The sequence below is a fragment of the Polypterus senegalus genome, chromosome 5, assembly GCF_016835505.1.
Source record: "Polypterus senegalus isolate Bchr_013 chromosome 5, ASM1683550v1, whole genome shotgun sequence".
In the NCBI taxonomy this organism is placed as follows: domain Eukaryota; kingdom Metazoa; phylum Chordata; class Cladistia; order Polypteriformes; family Polypteridae; genus Polypterus; species Polypterus senegalus.
Window position 1 is genome coordinate 64296447 of NC_053158.1, and position 25504 is coordinate 64321950.

Consider the following 25504-nt stretch of genomic DNA (forward strand, 5'->3'; position numbering starts at 1 on the left):
AAGACTGATTTTCGATGTATTAGTCACATATGGCTGCAAAGCCCAATGTGCAATTCTGGTAGTATCCTAATAGCAGATTTCCACAGTTATCCTTAGACAGAAACTTCTGGAATTACATTAGCACTGTTGAAACCTGTTGTTCTGTTCACTCGGGTTGCAAGGTTCTGGCATTACTACAGTTCTGGGTTCAAAAATGGCCAAGATGAAACAAGTGTTTTCTCCAGAAACACATCAGTCTGTTTTTTGCAGAATGAAGGTTATTCCACGTGACAGTTAACTGAAGATCTCATACAAAGGTGTCTATTACTGTCTTGACAGAAGAAAGTGAACTGGATCAAACCAGTACAGAAAAAGAGGGGAAAGACCCGGATACCCAACTATGTAAGAGGAGAAGGGCATCCAAATCTGTAGTTTGAGAGACTTGCTGGTCTTCAATTGACTTCTTTAAATACACACCAAATACCAGTGTTTCTGAAGTAAGCTGCCTTAAAAAGATGCACTACTGGTATTGGAGGAAACTAAAATTCATAAACATTGTCAATATTCTTGAACACCCCCCTACAAATAAGTTATTCAATGGTCTATTTTGCTTTTATTACATATTAGGGTCTTATCAGACTTTTCACTATATGTAGATAACAATGAAAAACGAAGGCGTTTAAGTAATGCAGAATGTCCTGATGGAGATGAACTGCCTTTTTGACTTTGTAATCCCACTTGTTAATGATATCACCTTAGTATATGTTCTCTAATCAGGCACATCATCAGAAATTTACAAATTATCTGAATTTAAATTTGTGGAATCTCTTATTTCTCTCTCTTGTTTTTCCAGCTCCTACTTTTTTATAAACAATTTCTCTTTTACTATTTGTAAAGTACTTTGGGCTACACTGAATGAAAATATGCTATATAAATAAATTTATTATAAATATTATGGATACATTTAATATAATCCTATACAATGAATAAAAAAAAAACAGCAGGTAAAATCTTCCATATCACAATTTAAAATGCATATTTGGTATGAATTTAAAAAAGAAATATGAAATGTGAATATACAGTTTCTCTGACTATGTACTTGAAAAATGTAAATAATGTACGCCAACGCTTAAGTTACGGTAGATCAAGTGAAGGCATTTCTTTGACAACAGGACTATATGAAATAAGATACAATTTCTAAATTAATGGTAGTTTTTAATTGTTTTCTTCCAGCACATTTAGAAATAATAAAGTATCATAATTTAAAATTTTTATTTTATTGATTTTATTAAAATCAAATAACATTCCATACAAATAAGTCAATTTTATAAAACTAGGTTCAAAACAAATCAACCCCCACCCATGAGAAAGACAGCTAGGCCAGCAGAGTAAAACTTTAAACTAGTAAAAATAAGTAAATAGATAAATTAATTAATTAATAAAAACAGAGTTAAAAAAAAAAAAAGAGGGAAGAGGATCTGCTTCCTCAATGAAAATGCTTATCCAAAATGTTATTGATTTGATCCTGCCAGGTTTTGAAAAAGTTTTGTACAGATCCTCTATGGCGAGAATTTGATTTTTTCCAATTTCAGATAGTATATAACATCAGTTACCAACTGACTTAAAATAGCAGAGTTGAGCAAGACAATAGTGTAGTAAAGCCAATCACAGTTGGTTTGTCCTTCTCCACTTTAAGCCCCCCTGTGTGCCCACCAAACACAGCTGTTACTGGATTAGGAGGCATTGTGACACCAAGGCTGTCTGAAAGGCACTTAAAGATTTTGGTCCAGAATGATGTTAATTTGGTGCAGGCCCAAAACATGTGACCCAGTGAGGCTGGAACCTGATTGCAGCGTTCGCAGGTTAGGTTTTACCCTGGAAACATTTTGGACAGTTTTAAGCGAGACAGATGTGCTCGATATATAATTTAAGTTGAATAATTGTATGCTTTGGGCATGTGGAACTCGAGGGAATTCTGTGCATTGCTACCTTCCACTTCTTTTCTGAGATGACAAGTATCATATCTTTAAATATACAAAGACTAGCAAGGCACGCACCTTTTCATGTTGTTTCTGTTGCTCACTTAATTTCTTATCCTCTACATCCTTGAATTTTGAACGAACTGCTGCCATTTTCTCTTGTACCCCAGTTGTGCACAGTTCAAATACATCCAGCATTAATGGAAATTTTACATCCTTAAGAGAACAAAAACAGAAAAAAATCACTAGCAGAATTAGTCAAATTAAATGTATTTTTCTGCATATTAACAGCTTTAAGTACATAACACTGCTTGTTCTCAAATCATTGTTAAACATGTTTCAATATATATTTGAAACAACTTTCCATATTTTCCAATATGTAGTGAAGTTAAAAGCGGATGGTAAGAAAGTATCTTGTCGTTTTTAATTGTGCTTCACCTAGTGAATTCTGCTTCCAACAATACAGCAAATTGAAATGTTTTTAAGAGATATGATGTAATGAAACATTTGATATTGCTCAGCACTAGTAATTCAGCTGAGATCCACTTGCCGCTTGTTTATATATTTGTGTGACGTGCTTTACTTGATCATTTTTAGTGTCAAACAGGAGTCACTGAAATTTCCGTATACTGACCTTGAGAACTTTGGCATTTACTGATTCCTTCTCTTTGTAGAAAAAGCGAACCATCTGAACTGTTAGATATGCAGGTAAGCGGCTGATTTTGGACTTTAAAGGAAAAAATAAATAATTATACAAACAAATATTAAGGGGCTGTGTCCGATTTCATTTACACTCATTTTTTTACACTTTATACTCATGTTAGAACCTGCTTTAGTACTAGACTGATGCTCATTCTCCATACTTACTCAGTTCTCAGTAAAGCTGTCTTGTGTGAAAGTCAGTATGTTCCACTCTAACCACCCACCAAAGCCCCCAAATGAAAATAAGCTGGCAGCAGACCCCAAACCAGACAGCCATTTCAAACTATACAGAGTTATGATAGAGATTTTAAGAAAATGCTGCCAAGAATGCTAGCTTTTTTAATGATTTTGTTAATGTTTTTCAGTCAAATATACAGTAATGGATTTCAGGAGCACATTACACTAATCCCAAAGCTCCATAGTAATGGGAATCAGAGAGAGAGAGAGAAACTATTTAACAAAAAAAGGCATGCACATTTTAAAAATAAAAATCTACTACAAAATTCATACGTTTATGGTTTAACAAATAATATTTTAGATTAAAAGTCCACTTACAGATTTAATGTATAAAGCATTCCTATTCAACGACTCAGACATCTTTGTGATTTCCTCTTGAAGACGCTGAGGGCAAAAATAAAATAAAATAAATACATATACATACAGTTACAGTAGATAGGTAGTTTATGAATAAGACAGTTGGTGTAATGTCATATAGAAGACTGTGACGATGTGGGTTCTGGCTCCACGCTCCCATGGCTGTTTGGGAACCCTTGAACCCAACACCGTCGATAATGTTACCGAGTGAGCTAGTCAGTGGAGGCAAATAATTCCAGCAAGGGGAAGGTAAAAAGTACAAAAGTGCTTTTATTAAAAACAGTCCATCAAAACAAAAGTGTTCCATAAATAGTGCAGTTTCAAAGTTCATTAAATAAATAATCCCTAAAGTGAAAACGTGGAGGTTAAAACAATGAGGTTAAAAATCTTCTCATGGAAGCAGTCTTAAAAACAACAACAAATCCGGTGTATCATTTATTAGCGTCTCACCTGCTTATCCCGTTTGGGCCAAGCAGCAGGCAAGACGCTCTCTGCAGCTGCCCTCCTACAACACACGCGAGACTGGAGACCTCCCGATCCCTGGCTCCGGTATGGCACTCATCCGTCCCGAGACTTGATTACCCCAATAGCCAGGGCGCACATTGGGGACTCCACCACCAAGCCTCCCGACTTCCGCTGCCTTTCCACGGCCTTCTGCGGCTCGTCGCTTTCCTCTAGGCACTCCCGCTACCTGGTCACTCAGCTGGAGCAACCTCAACTCAAACGCCTGGGTGTCGGCCTAACACCCAGCTTTCTACAGCTGCCCACGAGCGCTCGATCGCGTGCTCACCACACTCAAGCACCGCCTGCTTCCTCGCTCCCTGTAACCTCCGTCCTCATCTCCTTTTTTTTACCCACCTCCACAACCGACTCGCGCTTCTTTTTAAAACGTGAGGGGCCATCACAGCTGTAGCATTAGCCACGGGAGCAATCACGAATGTGGGCAGTTCCTCACCTGTGCACACGGTGAGAAATGCCCACATCGACGACTGCCCCGCGGCTCGCTACAACATCGCCCCTCACGAAGCCGCCTCGGGTGCGGTGATTATTTAAAATTAATGGCCTTTGCTCAACGAGCTGTGGACCCATAACACCACAAAGACCCCAGGGACAAAGGCACAACCAGGTGGTTACTAAAAAGTGAATAATCTTGCAGAGGAGCTCTAGCAGACAGAAAGATCAACACATTATAGTGTTCAAATGAAGAACCTGCTAGAGGACAGTACGCCTTTAATGATTACTTAATACCCAGGACTGGCCATATGCAGGGGAAGCAGAGACAAGAGTGAAGCTCGAGTGTTTCCCTGAATGAATACATTCATTGTTGTACAGAAGAGGTGTCATGCATGCCCGACAGCAAGGACACAGAGGTTTAGTAGAATGTTGGAATATCTCTTGGCTCATAAGATGAAGCACATGTTCACAGGTAATGAAAAGTAGAAAAATGCTAGCCCTTTAATGGTGGGGACTGCCATGAAGTCTGTCATCAAACTCCACCCTTTTAAGTAGAAGTATATGATTCAGGACTGTAAAGATTAGGATCATGTTGTCTCATTACGGCAGAGAACATGGCACCAAGAGAGAATTAGACCTTTAAGGTACAGGGAGGATAATGGTTGCTAATGAGCCTACATTGTGTTATTCCTGGCAACACCAGCCCTGACTCCAGGAAGAAGTTCTGATTCAGGTAGCGCAAATATCAAATCTGGAGTCAGGAAGAAAAGTTAGTGGCAAAGGCTCACAGTCAGAGGAAGAAAGGGCGATGTGGTGGGGAGAGTGAGAAACAGATGGAAATGGGTTCAAGGCTTGTATAGGCAGGCTATGAGTGGCAGCAGGGTTTTGTTTCTATTTTGTTTAAAATTGTACTTTATATTATCTCTTCCTAATGTATCTGGATTCTGGAATTGTTAATAAAAAAATTTGGTAATTGTTGTTTCCTTTGTGGGTGGCATGGTGGGTAGCGCTGCTGCCTCGCAGTTAGGAGACCTGGGTTCGCTTCCCGGGTCCTCCCTGCGTGGAGTTCTCCCCGTTTCTGCGTGGGTTTCCTCCCTCAGTCCAAAGACATGCAGGTTAGGTGCATTGGCGATTCTAAATTGTCCCCATTGTGTGCTCAGTGTGGGTTTGGTGTGTGTGTGCGCACCCTGCCCGGGGTTATATTTTCTGCCTTGTGCCCCGTGTTGGCAGGGATTGGCTCCAGCAGATCCCCGTGACCCTGTAGTTAGGATATAGTGGGTTGAATAATGGATGGATGTTTCTTTTGTATAATCATGGATGAGAGACGATGTACTAAAATGTTTCCAAGTATTATTATGAGAACAGCACCTGCACTAAATTATCTGTATGCATAATTTAATAAATTACAAATCTTACCAATCTGAGACCAGTGAACAAGTACTTGACCTCCTGATTAATAAAACAGCTCAGCTGAAGCTGATTCTCCTTCCCTTTTGTTGGCTCTTCACTTTCTGATTCTGTGCATTTCATGCTGAAAAAAAATCAGTTAAGGTGCAATAAAAACTTTTTTAAAGATTAAAATAAATGAGAAATACTTTCTTACAATATAAAATATTATCCACAGGTTATATGATGTTAAAATCTTGCATTTCAAAGATTTTAACATTTAAATATTAAGCAAATTGAAGACTTTTAACAGTGGTGTTCATGTTATTTATATACTCATTCTTTTCAGTAAGTTTCATATCATAAATGCCACAGTGTCGCTGTCAGGTTTCTAAAAGAGGAACTTAGAGAAATGACAGCCACCAACCTGGTTTACACGCAATACTTTTTACTGTTGGAATATATGAAAAATATTTTCAATGTGGAAGAGGCAAGAGATTCCTATGAATGGTGCCCCTGAATGGAGTCATAACCCATCTGGGATTTTGATTTAAACATCAAAACATTACAACACCATACAGCTTACATATATACATATAATATAGATAGAGATTTTTTGTCATGCTCATTCATGTAGCAGTCCTGCTACAAGTACACTCCATTCCTACCCTACCATGTACATCATAGCGAAGGGCTTCCCGATACCAACAATCTAACAAATCCATGTTGCTGCAGTAATGCAAGTGTGGTTTGATTTGAACAAACCTGCACCCCTGACTTGTTAAATATATTGATGCTGTAATACTGGCCGTTTCAAAAGTTACATCAGTTAAGTTCCTGGACACAACAACAGAGTAGTTCTTAGAGGTTTTTAGTTACAAAGGGGAAAAATAAGGAAAAAATCAAAGTAGGATGTTTAATTTCATGTTTTATGCATTTTCTAGACTGTTTTTTTGTGCCATGTGTGAGGATGTGTTTTTGAGTGGGCCTTTGTGGGACTGACACTCTGACCAAGGCAGTTGCCTACCTTGTTCCAGTGCTGCCAAGGTAGACTTTAGCCTCCCCTTCAGGATTAAATTGACATAAAGAGGTCTGATAATGCTATGTGGCAATTTTTGTTAAATTCCAGAGGTCTTTTTGACATTTATGATAATAAAAATCACACTGATCACAGTTACAGAAGTCAAATCTGCTTTTCTAATTTTTGTCACCCAAAATGTTAGTTTTGATTCCTTTAGAAATTATTATGTTCTAAATTTCTTGAGGGCTATTAAGTTGCACTGCTAAGAAATACAAATGCAAAAAAGTAAGGTAACTTGAAATTTTTAAAATCAAACAATTAGAAGAAAACTAAAAAACTGCAGCAAAAAACAAAAAGTTGTATTTCCCCAAATTATCCCATTGTCTAAACAATAGTAAACTGTGAAAACAAATATAAATGTTATCCATTTTCTAAGAAGGATACGTGGTTTCAAACTCTATACCAAAGAATTGATCTATAAAGTTCTTCTTTGCTGAGGCAGACTCTGCTGTTCCAGATTCAGTCTGAAAGTACATATTTGAATTATTTTAATCATTTAACATAGATACTGTATCAACATTTACCAACTCTATTCCAATCTTTGAATTTTAAATGTTTCAGGGATTATTTACAATACTGCATGCATCATTAAGACAAGAGTGCAAAATGTATAAGGCAGTGTATTTTAAATAATTTTTTCACTTGAGCAAGTTGCATAACTGAATAAAAAACATTTAGTACACACTCAGGAAGGGATATTTATAATGCATTGCAAGTGAAGTGAAATTACTCCAATCAAATGATGATGGGATATAAATCATAGTAAAAGTTGAAAACTATTTCACCTAATTTGAAGTATACAATAAAAATAGAGCTGAATTGTCCAATATACTCATTTTAGTAATGCCCAATACATGCTGCAGTATCAACACAGAGAATCAGGGAATAGCCTTAACCTGGAATGGAACCCTGGAATCAGCAAACCAAGTATTACACCTTTGAATCGGACACTAGAAAGTATGTTTAAACAGGCTGTGTAATTTCACACAACTATGCACCTTAGAATATAGAGTTCTAGATAATAATTTATTGCCCACTATCAAATCTTGGAAGAACATTATTTTTGTTATCTCTGATAACTCCACTCTGATCATGGAGCTTAAGTCAGTATACTCTAAACACTTAGCTCTTATTCTTAACTCACTGTCATTAGCTGAGGAGAACTGTAAAGAATTTATCTCTGAGCAAATTGATTATTTTTTAGAGACAAATGCTTCCTCAGAGCTTTCTGCAGGAATAATTTGGGAAACTCTTTAGGGTTTTTAAAGAGGACAGATTATTTCATATCTTTCACACAAAAATAAATTGAAAACCAAGAAAGTGTCAGAGTTAATTATTGAAATCACTAGAATAGACCTAAAATACACCAGAGATAAGACACAATCAAAGGAGTTGTTTGATGCATTATAAATACTACAGCTAGATTCTCTTAGTGCAGAGAAACAGGATAAACCTCAGTGTGATATCCCGTGTAGTGAGAAGTGGCCCCAGCCTACACTCTGGACATCTGATAGTTCATGAACCGAACGGGATCAAATGGAGAGATGAGACAGACAAAAATTGAAGGGTGAATGGTGCAAATTTATTTACAAGAGTGCTGTACACAAAGAAATATAGTAGTGTCAGGTGGGCTTTAAGACACAGTCCTTCAACCCTGACTCTTCAAAAATGAATGAAAACAAACAAAAAGGAAAAATATGGTGTATTTACAAAAACAGTGCACTCCTACAAAAACTACACACACGCTCCAATAATGAAGGTTGTCTTCTTTTATCCCTGGTTCAAGACGTTCCTCCAGCAGGAAAGAAATATGCACAAAAACAAGTGTGTGTATATACAAAAATAAAACAATTGCACCAAACCAAAAGTCAAAAACTATCCCAGCACCAAATAAGTATATATACCTCCACCAAAAATAATCACTAGGAGATATATAACTCTATATACAAAAAGAATATATACAAAAGAATATATGCAAAAGCCGCCAAAATTACAACTGCTCCTACAAATAGCTCAGCAGTGCTTATTCCTACCTCGCTCTTAGGTCCACTGACGACCCCTGTTGGCCGGTAACTCTTTAAATATAACCGGCAAGATTGTCCAGCCAATCTGCCAACATGTCTACCTCATGCACCTATCCCGGTAGACGGTAGCGCATTCACGCCACGCCGCGACACGCCCGAGCAACTATGTATTTAAAACCAAACTCCTGCGGGTCGGCCGTATAAGCCCTCCGGTACAGCCAACGTTTATGCTGAGCTCAAGCACGACCGTGGTTGACTCACCAGTAAGTAAAATCATTTCTCTTACATTATGGGATCCCCATCTCTGACTCAATCAATCAAATGCCGGCTTTCTCTTTTAGGCGCGCCGCACTTTAAACCGCCTGCACTAGGCAGGCTGCGAGGACACCGGGCGTAAAATGAACACACGGCGGAGCCCGTACTGGCCATTATACCGCCCCACGCGTGTGTCCAACACTCCAGCGCACAGCGCTCACCCGCTAGACGGCCCGCGTCCCGCGACAGCGCCTTGAACACACCAATGGTAAGTGCACTTTCTTATAGCGAATATACATGCTGCTATATACTTAAATTTGGTAAGACGCGACCCGCGCATTACCACACTCAGACACTCTCAGAATTACTAGATGCTATGAACTCACTCCAGTGTGGGAAAGCACCAGGTCCTGATGGCTACTCAGTGGAATTTTATAAAAACTTTCAAAGACGTTAGCGCCACTACTATTAGCAACATTTACAGAAGCTAGAAACAACACAGCGCAAATCTGGGTATGGCCCAAACATATGTGATTGGATCAAACTACTGTATACTAGTCCAGAGGCCTCTGTTTGTATTAACAATATCATTTCAAACTACAACTTGGTACTTGACAAGGATTCCCCCTATAACCACTGCTCTTTGCAGTCGCCATTGAGCCACTGGCCACTCACTTTTGAAATTTATCAGAGATAAAAGAGATTACCACAGAAAGAATTTAACAGAAAATATCACTATATACAGATGTTACGTTACTGTACATAACAGACCCACAAACTTCCATATGCCAGCACTCCTCAATGCACTAGTAGAATTTTAAAAGATACAGTATCTGGACTCAAAATTAACTTGAATAAAAGTGTTTTTTTTCCAGTGAACTCTCTATTAAACAAGTAGAAGAGCTGCCAGCTTAGAACTAAATTTGAGTTACATAAAAAAACAGGATTAAGACAATAAGTTATCAAGAATTCATAGTTTTATATAAAAAATAATTATAACTTAGTGTGATGTTACAACTTGACACTGCTGCCAAACAACTTACCTCCATTGGTGCATCACTCACTTGTGGTTCCAGTTTTTGCTGTAATACTCTCATAATTTGCAACCAGCACTCATTGGCATCCTGCATATAAGGGATAAATTAAAAAGCAAACTGTTTATTGGCATAATATGCAAGACTTGCAAAAAATCTACAAAAGGCTTTGAAATTAATATTGAATTTCAACTTGTGGTGCTCCTGTATTGAACGTATTACTTCTCTTTGTTCAGAATAAGCAAGCAGGCTGTACTACAAATACTAATGAAAGATCCAACTTAACCCATGTTATGTTTAATTGGTGTCACTTACCACTGCTTGAACACCCCTGATAAATTGTACATGGTTAGAGATACACATATTTATCTCTAACAGTAAGCAAGAGTATTTTTGAACAAATATAGTTCAGCTCAACTGTCTCATCATTTGAGAAACCCATGGCTATAACTATATAACTGCAGGCAGACTAATGGATCAGGCTATGTTTGGATGAAATAGCGGCCTAATGACCAAGGGTCCTAAGTTCTAAATAAACAGGCCTTAACAGAAATAGGATGCAATGCTTACACACGGACAAAAGATGAAAAGCGAAAAGTTAAATTAGAGATGTAACTTTAATTTCTTCTTATAAAAGAGGGAAACATTAATGAATGTAAGAATGTATTTTTTTTTTTTTTAAACTATAGCAAGGACTATAGCAAGGTGTTGGTGGAATACCGGTCAGCCTTGTTTTGATCATGAGTTCGCTCCCCACACAGGTCATTAAGCAGCTTTTCCAAGAACAATTAAAGAATCTCTGCGCCTGCACCCAAAGCAAGCCATGATCTGTTTTACATGGCCAACAATTTGACCGGGATAAGCAGATTTGAAAATAGATGGACTCTGAAGGTGCAGAAGGTCAATAACTTGAGCCGAGCGCGGACATAATGTGAGTAATCAGACTGCTTGCAAAGAATATGAAACTACTGAACCTTAAAGTGTTGTGCAAGTTTTGAAAAACATTGAGTCTGAAATTGATTAAAGTGTTTGATACAAAATATTTGCAATGTCTTGTGTAAGTGACATCCAATGCTCTCCAGAAAATAATCATTGGCAGAGAAAAGATTCCCAGACCTGTTAGGACTGCAAATCCAAACCTATTCTGCATTTTAGTAATTCGGTACCTTGAAAAAAGTATTCGGATCCTAAAACAATTTTCTAGATTTACTGAAGATGAAATCCTACACTAAAATATTGCTCTCTTTGATATTTTAATTTGAACCACTGAAACTCACAACTAATTTTTTAAATTCTTCATGGTTTAATGTTAGAATACAATCTTAAAGGACAAATGAAACATGCTATTTGCATAATATTTCAGTTCCCGAAGTTTCATATTTTGTAGAGTTTCATATTTTTGCAGAAAAACAGCATTTTTGGGATAAATATGTCCCAACTGTGCTCACTGATGGTGAGTGATTTCCTCCTGGTAGTTCTGATTGTGTGTGTGATACATGTGCACCACAATATTAAAATAATGCCACATATATTTAAATTAAAATTTAGCTTTTATATTCTAAAAGGGAACAGTCATCAAAATTATTTTAAGCTTAGGAGATCTATCTAGATAGGTGGATAGGCTCTTCGCTAGAGTTAGAGTTTATCCAGTTATTTTCTGAGATGGAAAAAATGACCATGCCATTTTTGCAATCCATATTTAAAGAATTAGGTGTTAAGCTGTGTGATTAAAGCGACTTGGTGGTCTTACATAAAGTTACTGTGATATGATAAGATTTAACATGTGTATCAAATCATGGTGTAAAAAAGAGAGGCATACATTTAAGGACACACTTGGGTTCATTCTTGACCAGATGGGACCTGTTCCACCATGGTGGGATATATTTGAACAGAAAGCGCACCAATACACTGGGCAGGTGTACAATTAGGCTAGTAGAAAATTATTTAAAACTAAAGGATTGGGGAACTATGGAGAGGCTTATAATTGTTTGTCACAAATGAGGAATTCCTAGTAAGTGCGGGTCAAAGACCTGTACTGATTAAGTCCCTGCCATTTGTACACGCAGTCCGTCACTACTACCGATTGGTTTGTTTAATATGGTCATCAAATTGGCCTCAGTCGCTCGTACCTTCTGATGTAGCACCAAGAAGACGACTGAAGTAGACTTGATTGTTAGTGTGGAGCATTTTGAGGGATGGCTTTTTTAAGCAGTGTTTGGGTAGTTTGATGAATCTTTCATTTACTGATAGTTGAAAAAAATCAGGGTATTCAAAAATGTGGACATTGTTTTGTACCTCTTTTCTATTTTATTTCTAACCCCTGTGGAATACTCTTTAGTCTTCATTTTTACAGCTATCTTTCGGCCAGTTGTAGCAATTCTGTTTTTGTTACGCAATTGTATTTCACATGTGTGAACTTAGAGAGTTTACCCAACTCAAGGAATTATTACAAATGCAAATTGAATATTTTCTTTATTTCTTGTTAATATTATTTTCTAATATAAAATTACATTTACATTAAAATTAATTTTGAGTCTGTGTTGTAATATAAAAATATTACACAGTACCATATTTTAGTGTAGAATTTGTTATTCTGTAACACTGGACATTGGTCAAGGGTCTGAATATCTTTGTATGACAATGTATGTCTACCTCTTCTGTAACTGCCTAAAGGCCTAGTAAATGTTTTAGTGTTTATCTACTATATTAAATACTGTATAAGGGATGATTAAAAGTTGTAGCCTAAATGGTATTTCTATGGTGCTGATTTCTAAATGATCATAGTTCAACTCTTGTATAGCAAAGTTAGTGAGTTACAAGTTTCTAGCTGTAGTTTGCAGTTCATGGTAGATGTTTCCTGTTTTAACATGGATGCTGAATACGCAAAATCAACTTTTGTACGATTGATAGTACATTGAATTTTTACCACTACAGAACAATACTCTTTTACATGCATCAGTCAAAAGTTACCAAAGAATTCCTTCTCGGCCTAAAGTCTCTCCAATATGAGTCAAGGTCACTTCATAACTAGGGATAAAACCATGACACATCATTATGACCCAGAGGCTAAACAATAATATTAACTGGGTCACTGTTTAACACCAATTTAATTCAAGGTCCAAGCCAGTGCAGCCAATATCAAGTAGGGTTTTTTTTTTTTAAACTTTAGGATGTTGAGAGTGTAGTCCATATTGATTATATGCCTCAAAAGGCTGACATAATTAGTCAATATCACGCGGATTTAATTTCAACAAAAAACTAACTACCATCATTGCATTAATTATCATATACCAACAACCTTTAAACAATTATATAACAAGTGTGACCAGATTTTCCTTAATTTTAATTAATGTTTTTGAGGTCATGGTTAATTAAGCCAGCTGCTCTTCTTCACCATTTGTTGTCATTTATTTCTCTGTATGGTGTTAACTGTCAACACTTAATAGAATTAATGAGTACCATACTGCTTCTAATTGCGCCTGTTTAAATAGCTGGCCCTTTTCCTCGGTTAGCCCCCAGTTAGATTAGAAAAAAATAACAATAAAAACATTTCACAGTTTTATTTGCATGCTTATATTTACTTTTAAATCTCTGTTTCTGTAGAGTTGAACTCTTTACTGATACTAAAACAATGACAATCTAAAAAGATGCAAATGACAATGAGATATACAATGGTACTTAAAGATAATCAGCGCTTGACTGTCTGTTTGAAGCATAAACGCTGTAAACAATGGCAGGTTACACTCTATGCTTTTCTGATCTAGATTTAAACAAACTACAACAATGGTAATGCATTTGTCGGAGCTAAAATAAAAACAAAAAAGGAACAGGTTATACCCTTTGCCAAAAGAGCTGCATATTTGCTCATTTCCTCCACAATCCAGAAATAGCACACCCAGAAGAAGAATGGCCCCAAGGTAACTTATCCACTGGCATGCCACTAAAATTCACTCATCATCCATCCCTTTCTTGTCTTTCAAATAGCTGAGAACAATTCCATATTGCTTCATTATCCTGTTACAATGGTTGATGACAGAAGTGTTCTTAACTGCACATCTCTCATCTATGACTAATCTTCCCATCTGGAACCCCAAACCTTTATCTTTAATATTTCTGCTTATTGGGACAGATTTATTTTGCACCACAACATAACGTACACTTCAAATTTAGGCTCTTCAACCGACAGGTACTTAAACTATGGATCGTGACAAAACAAATTGTCTGAATTTGGGTCTTGAATCATGAATCACTATAGTACTCAATGGAAATGGGTCGCGTACAGTTTGCAGAGTGTCTTGTGATAGGCCCCAGCAGGCAGGTCAAGCAAATGCCGTTGCTCCACTAAAATCTGCATCTGTGACTCTTACAAGAAGGGAAAAACTATGCCAATCAAATGGTAATTCTCTAAAAGGATGATGACCATCAGTGACTCTCCAAGGGAATAGCCCACCCTTCCTCCCTCCCTCCCTCCCTCCCCTGAGTGGACGATCAGCAGTGATTTTCCAAGAGAACATCCAGGGTGATGGTCAGCGGCGATTCTGGGTCTTGAAAATACAAAAAAGGCAAAACTGGGCTGTGAGAAAGAAATTTTAAGAACCACTGTTGCAAACTAAAGAGAATCTGAGAGAAAGCAGTACTCTCAAATGTATATTTGTGTGCCTTTCTTGAAAAGCCGTTTTTCTAATGGTAGACAAAAATTAATAAAAACATAAAAAAAATGTTATGTCTATATCAATTATGTAAAAGCTCTCTCAAATGTACCATAACTGTGTAAGTGAAAAAGGGGTAGCTTACCTGTTGGAGATATTGGCCTTGATCTCCTTTCTCTGCAAACTGAGGGAAAGCCATGTGCAAAAACTGCAAAAGGATGATAGGAGGAATACTTGATGATGTTTTGTCCATGGATTCGTAAAGATCCCTTAGTGCTGTATAAAAATAAAGCAAATAAGTAGCAAACAAGTGGCTACAAAAGATGTGGTAAGATAGCCAACAATAAGGTTTTTTTTTTTTAGAGCAAAGTAAAGAAAACTAATTATTAACATCTGGATGAAATCAGTAGAAACACTTTTGACAGTTACTTACCTGGAGAGGTATATGCAATTCTGACCACATGGCTGATAATGATACTCAGTAAAATTGTTTCAATGTCCTGCTTTTTTAAACTTATGTAAAAACTGCATTACATTTTGGTTACCCACTAGGTACAAAGTCAGGACGATGGTTGTACTAAAGAAACACTTTGGAAATTCCAGTAAAGTTCACTGAATAATATTGATCAGGATAAAAAAACATTTGTTTACTTGCCCAAGTAAAATAGCACCATCAAGCTACAGACATTTTAAAGACAATATCTATCATTAAAACATAGTTATGCAACTCATAACACAGTGTAACATGCCCCAAGAAAATTAAAAAAATAATGTTTTGGACTTTTTGCACAAAAATACATCATTTTTATTTTCGAGATAGGTGGGTTTAAGCAGTATGTAACTACTAGGTACAATGAAAGGGATTTCTGAACCCTTAGAGAGAGTACTTATCACGTCATGTGGTATATACCATCAAGACCGTCTCACTTAACAGTCACAACGCAGCATATGCCACTACATCAAATGTGTGACTCAAAGTGGGGATAGGAAAAATGTATTTAAGAGCTGCAGACAGGTTACTACAAACACCAAACACTAAAACACCAAATATTATAAAATGCAATCATAAAAAAAAAAACAATAAAACAAAGCAGACAATTTCCTCCTACCTGCTGTAATGTACTGTGATGATGCATTCGCTCCTGACGCACTCAAGACTCCTGCATAACTGGGGAAGAAAAGGTTTCATCTATTATATGTAAACCTATGACATATTTTAATAGAATTTACTCTGTATACATCCCAATGCTTTTAAATAATACGGAGGTTTATTTTAAGCTGTGGCAGAATGCCACACTCATGTACTGTATGCAAGCATGCAAACCCAAGTAAACAAGATGTTAGTTCAATTTAGGTCTGCTTGATACAGAGTTCTCACCTACTGTAATACCATTGTATCAACTGATCTTAATTTGCTACAGTCATGCAGAAAATACTAAAAGTTATTTGGTTGGGGTAGAATTTCAGACAAGTGTGGAATCAATATAGTTTTATTTTAAAATAAAATTCTTTTACAACATTTTCTCAAATACTCAGGGTTGCATAATGCACTAGTCTTACTTTCACTATTGGTTAACAAGGGCTTATATTGTTAACAAAATATCAGACATTGACAGAATTTATTATTGTGAAGGCTGAAGCATACCTCTGAATGGCAATAAAAATAAATACCTAACAAAAAAATACCACCTTCATATTTGCAATCAATGCGTACAAAAATTCATTAGCAAATGAAAAGCTATCATTGTGCATCTTCACTTCGGGTATAAACAGGAATACTTGCTAAACAAAAGCATTGCCATTAATAATGAATAATTATTTAATATATCAATTTGCATTAATAGTGCAAAGAGTAACAATACCCCAAGAACAAGTTCTAAAATATATAATGAAGCTTATAAAATGTGTAGTCTTGTTAAAAATCATTGAAACTGCAAGTTGGTCTTAATTGCTTTGAGGTGATGTCAGTAAGAAGGGTATTTTTGCATATTTTAACAACCACTGGTAGGAAATAGGGCTTCTAACCCAAATCTCACGTGCTAGAAATGTTTGACATTTGTACAGAAGGTATTCATGTTTTCCTAGACTAAACAAAACTCATGTCATTCTGTACAATAGTACAGCATCAAGGCCAAAAAGCCCATGTTACTTAGGAAATGTAAGAAAATGTGTTTGTGTTACATTTTCTGTGAGTATTATAGACAGACAGAGCGAGCGAGAAGCTCAAACAGCCGGCACCCAGGCATCTCAACAAAATGACAATATTACATAAGACCAATTTAAAAATAAAGAAATAAAAAAAGATTTTTAATACAGAAGCGTTGGCCTACTGAAAAGTATGTCCATGTACGCATACTTGGTTGGGGCTCCTTTACCATGAATTACTGCATCAGTGTGGCATGGCATGGAGGCGATCAGCCTGTGGCACTGCTGAGGTGTTATGGAAGCCAAGGATGCTTTGATAGTGGCCTTCAGCTCGTCTGCATTGTTGGGTCTGGTGTCTCTCCTTCCTCTTGACAATTTAGGTCAAGCGAGTTTGCTGGCCAATCAAACACAGTGATACCATGGTCATTAAACCATGTATTGGTACTTTTGGCAATGTGGGCAGGTGCCAAGTCCTGCTTGAAAATGACATCAGCATCTCCATAAAGCTAATCAGCAGAGGGAAGCATGAACTGCTCTAAAATTTCCAGGTACACAGCTGTGCTGACTTTGGATTTGATAAAACACAGTGGACCAACACCAGCAGATGACACGGCTCCCCTAATCATCACGGACTGTGGAAACTTCACACTGGACTTCAAGCAACTTGGATTCTGTGCCTCTCTACTCTTTCTCCAGACTCTGGGACCTTGATTTCTAAATTAAATGCGAAGTTTATTTTTCATCTGAAAAGAGGAGGTTGGAGCACTGAGCAACAGTCCAGTCGGTTTTCTCCTTAGCCCAGGTAAGACGCTTCTAATGTTGTCTCTGGTTCATGAGTGGCTTGACACAAGGAATGCGACAGTTGTAGTCCATGTCCCGGATATGTCCGTGTGTGGTGGCTCCTGAAGCACCGACTCTAGCCGCAGTCCACTCCTTGTGAATCTCCCCCAAATTCTTGAATGGGCTGTGCTTCACAATCCTCTTAAGGTTGGGGTTATCCCTGTTGCTTGGGCACATTTTTCTGACACATATTTTCCTTCCACTCAACCTCCATTAATATGCTTAGATACAGCAATATGTGAACAGCCAGCTTCTTTAGCAATGACCTTTTGTGGCTTACCCTCACAAACTAACAAGACACATACACACATACATACTGTATATACACACACACTGGATAAATATATAAATATTACTGGATAACAAAGCAAGGCATGTTCTTGTTTCTGTGGGTTGTGGCTAAATTCCTTCATCTTACTATCACACAATCAAACTCACAAAAACGTCTTCTGGGGTTTGCCTATAAGGAGTCTTGAAATACTGCAGGTAAAACCTCCAGCCTTTCAGGATGGTTTATAGTGTTATGTACCTGAAATAAAGCTGACTTATCAGTAACTTAGGTGTTTTTTACTTTTTTAAAGAATACTCCACAAATGCTCTAGAATTTTGGTTAAGCACTTTGTTGCACAGAATCTAATAATTAAAAAAAAAAAAAAAAACTTTGTTTGCTCCTGACCTTTTATGTACATAGATTTGTTAAAGTTGCTGTCTGTAGAATAGTATATAGATTAAAAGTCTGACTCAATAGTTACTTTAGATCTTTATCGTTATTAAAACTTAGCCAATGTTTATATTTTTTTCTATTCTATTTTCAAGTTGAGATTTCGAGACAGATTCCATAAAGTGTCTGGACAATTATGATGGGAGATAAGTACATTTTTCCACCATGTTAATTCACAGAAAGAAAACAAACAAAGCCAAATGATCAAGTGGCGGCTTGCCGACAGTAATATTTAGGGCTGATATAGCTGCTAGGTTTACATAATCTTTGCAAATGAAGAATAAGTGTGATAACATCAATGATTGAAAGTATTGATCCACTAACACAGATTCTTCTGTTTTGCCTTTTATAAATGACAAGTATGATGTCTGCCATGGTTAAAAATTAAAATTAAAAGTTAATTTCTATTTTTACACATCATATTTAACATACCCAAATGCTCAGCACTTAACGACATTTTTTTTTTTTATTATTGTCTGGCAAAATTCACAATTTCAGCATTTCTTAGTTACTCAGCCCTCATTCACCCTGGGAATATACTGCACAAACAATATAATCACTGGATTAAAAATTATATTTTGATAGGTTACAAAACTGCTGAATATTCTAAATTTGGATAGTAGTAGTAGTTTATTTATATAGCGCCCTTCACGGACAAAAGGTCACAGAGCGCTGAACAGCAAATACAGAACAAATACAAACAGTTAAAACAAAACAAACAAAACAATAAAAACAATAAATAAACAAAGTGAAAACTATTCAGCACTGATTAAAAGCTTGTTTAAAAAGAAATGTTTTTAGTTGTTTTTTAAAAGAATCAACAGACTCGACTCCACACAGACCACAAGGCAAGCTATTCTATAGACTTGGTGCCACAGACTGAAAAGGCATGAACCCCATGAATGAAGAACAGGAGCAACAATTAGTACCTCAGTTTTTCCTGAATTCAACTGCAGGTAATTACTACTGAGCCAGCCATTAACCTGAGACAGACAATCAACCAAAGTGACCAAAGTATTAATTTATTTAGGCTTAAATGAAAAATAAAGCTGTATATCATCTGCATATAGATGATAGGAGATGTCCTTAAAAGAGTTAAGAATCTGAGATGGGGAAGAATATATAAAGAGAAAAGTACAGGTCCAAGGACCGAGCCCTGTGGCACTCCACATGTCAAAAGAGCAGAGTCAGATGAAAAGCCAGCTACACCGACTGAGAAACTCCTATTTGACAAATAAGAGGAGAACCAGTCCAAAGCAGAGCCAGAGACACCTAACAGCTCTAATCTATTAATTAAGATCCGATGGTCCACCATATCAAAATCTACGGTAAGATCTAACAGTAAAAGTACAGAGCACCTGCCTGCATCAGCAGCAATTAAAAGATAATTAAAAAGTTTTAGAAGAGCTGTTTCTGTAGAATGCTGTCTCCGAAAACCAGATTGAAAAGAATCAAAGAACCGCTGCTTTTCTAAGAATGCACAAAGTTGCTGTTCAACCACCTTTTCCAAAACTTTGCAGGCCAATTTCAAAACTGCCTTTTATTGCCAATTACTCAAAATAGAGGGATCAGAATTAGATTTTTTTCAACCATGGTTGAATTACAGCATGTTTAAAATACAATGGAACCACATCAGATCTCAAGGAGCAGTTTATGATATTCAAAAGGCACAGACCTATAAAACTCAAAGATTTTAATATTAATGATGTTGGTAACAGGTCAGTAGGACATGATGAAGGTTTCATCTTCCTGAGCAAGTCAGAAAGTGAAACTTCTGAGAACACAAAAGACTCAGAACATGACTGAATGAGAGCACTAGGTAGGACAGCTGGAACAATATTAGCCCAAACAACATTACCCTTGCCAATAAAAAATGCAAGAAAATTATTACAATCACTATCAGAAAAAACCTGAACAATAGATTGAGATAGAGAAATAATTTTGTGAATAGTATCAAATAGCACTTTGGGATTACGCTAGCGAGTCTGAATACGATTAGAAAAATAAGCTGTTCTAGCAGCCCTAACCAAAATATTGAAAAAAGCAAGTAAATCCTTTAAGTATGAACGATGAACTTCCAGATTAGTAGCCTTCCACAGGCGCTCCACTTTTCGGCAGGAATGCCTAAGATTACAAATGGAGTCATTCATCCAAGGAAATGAATGGGTAACAGAACGCTGCCCGATTTTAAGAGGAGCAATCTTATTCAAAATATCAGTACAATGGTCATTAAAACATTGAACTGCTAACTCAACATTATCAATATTACTGCCGGCATCAAATGCCACAAATAAATTAACAGATTAATCACTGACTCATTAATGAAACAAGTATACCTAGCGTTAACACAAGGTGACAACTCTAAATTTGAAGACAAGTCAAACAAAACACACATATGATCATTAAAAGTTACATTACAAATTGTAACATCATTAAGCTAACTTCCATAAGAAAAAACTAAACCCAATGTATGACCCCGACTATGGGTAAGGCCAACAACATGTTGTACAAAATTAAGAGAGTCGGTGATACACAGAAATTCAGAAACCACACTACATGAAATATAATCCACATGGATGTTAAAGTCACCAAGCATTATTATTCTATCCAGCTTAATAATGGTGGATACAAAATCTTGAAAAAAAGCACCAGGTGGACAATAAATTTAAATATAATATATTGGGGTTACACGCCCAACTTTAACAATCTGAAGTTCAAAAGTCTTATATGAAATGGTAGGAACAGAATGACATAAAAATTACTTCTTAATAACCATGGCGATCCCACCTCCAGGGCCGGTGTGCTGTGGTCTGCTAATGAAAAAGCAGTCCTCAGGGCACAATTCCATCAGATTAGTAAAATCAGAATTGAGCTGCCAAGTCTCCGTCAGGAGATAACACTGAATGTAAATTTTTACTAATGAAAATCAATGAAAATGTCACCATCATCAAGTGCTCTGTCTTTAGACAGGTCCAAGGCATAATTCCTCCACTTTACTCTAACTTTAGCTTCTCTCTAAATCTGTCATGAATTTACTAAATATAGACAAAGTACCATTTAGCTAACCCAGCCACAGGCAATGCACAAACCACTGTGTTTCTTTGTGCCAGTCCCAAGCCCGGATAAATGGGGAGGGTTACTTCAGGAAGGGCATCCGGTGTAAAATTTTGCCAAATCAATATGCGGACAACAATACAAATTTCCATACCAGTTCGGTCAAGCCCTGGGTTAACAACGACCGCCACCAGTACTGTTAACCAACAGGGTGCTGGAGGAAATTGGGCTACAGATTGGCCGAAGAAGAAGGACGACAAGAAGAGCGGGGAGACGTGTCCAGAGGCAGGAGGAGAGGAGGAAACTAAAGAAAGTGGAACTCAGGGTAGGATCTTTGAATGTTGGCAGTATGACTGGTAAGGGGAGAGAGTTAGCAGATATGATGGAAAGAAGGAAGGCTGATATATTGTGCGTGCAAGAGACTAAATGGAAGGGGAGTAAGGACAAGTCAATTGGAGGTAGATTCAAATTGATCTATCATGGTGTGGATGTGAGGAGAAATGGGGTTGGAGTTATTCTGAAGGAACAGTATGTCAAGAGTGTTTTGGAGGTGAAAAGTAGGCAGAGTAATGATTATGAAGCTGGAAATTGGAGGTGTGATGATGAATGTTGTTAGTGCATATGCACCACCAGTGGGGGAGAAAGAAGATTTTTGCAGCGAGTTGGATGAAGTGATGAACAGTGTACCCAAGGGACAGAAAGTGGTGATTGGAGCAGACTTCAATAGGCATGTTGGTGAAGGGAACAGTGGGGATGAGGAGGTGATGGGTAGGTATGGTGTCAAGGAGAGGAATTAAGAAAGTCAGAGGATAGTGGATTTTGCCAAAAGGATGGACAAGGCTGTGGTGAATACGTATTTTTAGAAAAGGGAGGAACATAGGGTTACATACAAGAGTGGAGGAAGGTGCACACAGGTAGATTACATCCTATGCAGAAGAGTTGATCTGAAGGAGACTGAAGACAGCAAAGAGGTGGCAGGGGAAAGTGTAGTTAAGCAGCATAGGATGGTGGTCTGTAGGATGAAGTTGGAGAAGAACAGAGTGAGGGCAGAGCCAAGAATCAAATGGTGGAAGTTGAAAAAGGAAGACTGCAATGTTCAGTTTAGGGAGAAGGTGAGACGGGCATCGGGTGGAAGTGAAAACTACACCAGATATAGTAAGGGTGACAGCAAGAAGGGTGCTTGGCGTGACATTTGGAAAGAGGAAGGATGAAAAGGAAACCTGGTGGTGGACTGAGGAAATACTGGATAGTATACAGAGGAAGAGGATGGCAAAGAAGAAGTGGGATAGTCAGAGAGATGCAGAAAGTAGACAAGAGTACAAGGAGATAAGGCGCAAGGTGAAGAGAGAGGTGGCAAAGGCTAAAAAGGTGTATGATGAGTTGTATGAGAGGTTGAACACTAAGGAGGGAGAAAAGAACCTGTACCGATTGGCTAGACAGAGGGACCGAGCTGGGAAAGATGTGCAACAGGTTAAGGTGATAAAGGATAAAGATGGAAACGTACTCACATGCGAGGAGAGTGTTTTGGGCAGATGGAAAGAGTACTTTGAGAGGCTGATGAATGAAGAGAACGAGAGAGAGAAGAGGTTGGATGATGTGGAGATAGTAAATCAGGAAGTGCAACAGATTAGCAAGAAGGAAGTAAGGACAGCTATGAAGAGGATGAAAAATGGAAAGGTTGTTGTTGATCCAGATGACATACCTATGGAAGTATGGAGGTGTTTAGGAGAGATGGCAGTGGAGTTTTTAACCAGATTGTTTAATGGAAACTTGGAAAGTGAGAGTGGAGAAGAAGGGTACTGGTGCCGATAATTAAGAATAAGGGGGATGTGCAGGACTTTAGCAACTACAGATGAATAAAATTGATGAGCCACAGCATGACGTTATGGGAAAGAGTAGTGGAAGCTAGATGTGCTAGTATCACAATTTGCCTGATTATATACTAAGTAATTTGTCACTAATAGGACCACTTTATATTAGCTAACAATGTACTCACTACTCTAAAAGAAATGTTTTAATGGAGAAATTTGGGCTAATCTGTAGTATCTGTTATGATAATCCACCAAGGGACTATGTTTTGACAGGAAGCTACAGAGATCTGGAACTCACCTCCGCAAGGACTCTTTGAGTTCTGGTACTGATCGCAGACACTGGACGGTAGCATTCATATAGCAAGTGTTACCAAGATTTGTTAGACCGCAGGGTAATTCCATCTGTTATTGGCAAAAAATAGACAAATAAATAAAACGTTTTATTCTAAACAAAAAACAACTTAGATAGACTCTCTTATCAATAATAGTCACCCTAAAATGTATTTTTTTGTTTTGTTTTTGTACAGTGTTTTGTTCTTTAAATAAAATAAAATCAATATAAAGAATTTAATTGCCTCCAGAATCAATGCATTGGACACATTTATTCACATTGCATATTATTTGCTAAATTTAAAAGGGTCTACAGAAAAGACAAAAGTAAAACCTCAAAAAGGAACATAACACAATAATACATTCAGACATTTATGCTAGTGTTTAATTAGTCAGTCATGCTGGAACAGCATACAACTTTCTGTTCAGCCATTCCTGACAAAATATTTATTTACAAAAAACAGAAATCTAAAAGGTTTCCCAAGAGTATTAAACGGTGTATTATTCATAACTCCATATTTTAAAAGCAGACACTAATAATGTATCTTATGCTCACATATGTGATTTAATTTGGTAACTAAGAAACCCATTGCTGTCCGTGAACTACATAAAAAAATGTAGCCTCTTTTAATGTACATAGTTTTCCTGTTGAGTACAACAGAACCAGGAAAGCCTTCGTATTTCATACTAAGTGATCTTCCAACAACTTACTAATCAAACAAAACGAGTCTAATTACCTGCTTGTAAGGATTCTTTCTTATAATAATGTGTAGGAGAGTGGCCAAACTCATCAGTACTTACAGCTGATGCTAGCTGCTCTTCTGTCATGTCTTCAACAAAAACTGGTCGAACAGAAGGCTCCTCTGGTAGAGCATCAGCTGAGCCCATCATTAACAATGTCATTCCCTAGGAAGGTAATCACCATTCAGCATCAAGTTACAAAGTGTATGCAAAGGCAAATAAAAGTTTTATGCACTCTTTATCAGTATGGACACACACACACAAAAAGTGTTCAAATGAAAAGGTATACATTCCTACTATGAACACTCACAAGATCAAAAAGACCTGGATCTGTTCCATTATTAGCCACATTATGTCAAGTTAAGTATGTATTTAATTAAGTAAAGTAAACCATAATTCAGCGCACCTTGCTTTTGATCTAAACCCTCTAAAACTTTGTAAGGTACAAAATTACAGATTAAAGTGTTACATTTAACTCTGACTGAAACTACTTTTTTGCAATATGTGCTAAAGGATGAAATATGTATACCCAAAATTCACATTATTCCTACTAATTACCTGCATGAATTAAAAATAATACAGTTTCCTGCAAAATTGTGTTTTCCAATTACCATTAACAAAAGTCGAGGTCAATCACTACGAAAAGCCAGAATTGGTCTACAAAGTAAATGTACGTAGCACATTCAATAGTAAGGAGCTCCAGTTTACTTATGGCAAAACTAAATGGCTTGCTCTTGTCAAATTTTTCCTAATGTTCTAAAATAACTTCTACTAAAGAGCTAAAATTTTACTTACATTTTTTAATTTTATGTTTCCCCATTCATCATCCTGAAACACAAAAGAGTTCAAACAAATCTGTCACAAAAAGTTACATTTAGATTTAATGCAGCAGGAAAGCAGTATATCTTGTACAGTATATAATAACTACGAGGCATTTTTACATGGTAGTGATATTATCAAGGCTATTATTGTCATAAATGAACCGTCAAAACCACAGTTAAAATACAAAATACAAAAGAACACAGACAGCAATACAATCATTTTTAAAAATGAAATGTATTATGAATTATCATCCGTAACAGATGCATCTATTGGATAAACCACAACAACTGCATTGTAGGATATTTTTACACTTAAATGTAGGCTTCTACACAGTTGGTTATGCATAAGTTGTGGTCCAAAGGCTCAATGAAAGGTAACCATCTAAGAAAATCTCATCTGATTC

The 25504-nt window shown here is 37.0% G+C and overlaps 1 protein-coding gene across 1 annotated transcript in view; it reads right to left on the reverse strand.

Annotated features, from left to right (window-relative positions):
- Positions 1-25504, reverse strand: part of usp14 (ubiquitin specific peptidase 14 (tRNA-guanine transglycosylase)) — a 72766-nt gene that overhangs the window by 5427 nt on the left and 41835 nt on the right. Inside the window, exons 3-13 of the mRNA XM_039754720.1 lie at positions 25075-25107; positions 24340-24444; positions 23507-23610; positions 15747-15805; positions 14783-14913; positions 9998-10078; positions 7060-7139; positions 5625-5739; positions 3216-3281; positions 2593-2685; positions 2037-2174 (exon numbers count right to left, since the gene is read on the reverse strand). Of these exons, the coding sequence (XP_039610654.1) occupies positions 2037-2174; positions 2593-2685; positions 3216-3281; positions 5625-5739; positions 7060-7139; positions 9998-10078; positions 14783-14913; positions 15747-15805; positions 23507-23610; positions 24340-24444; positions 25075-25107 (1005 nt within the window). The remainder of the gene's footprint in view (positions 1-2036; positions 2175-2592; positions 2686-3215; positions 3282-5624; positions 5740-7059; positions 7140-9997; positions 10079-14782; positions 14914-15746; positions 15806-23506; positions 23611-24339; positions 24445-25074; positions 25108-25504) is intronic.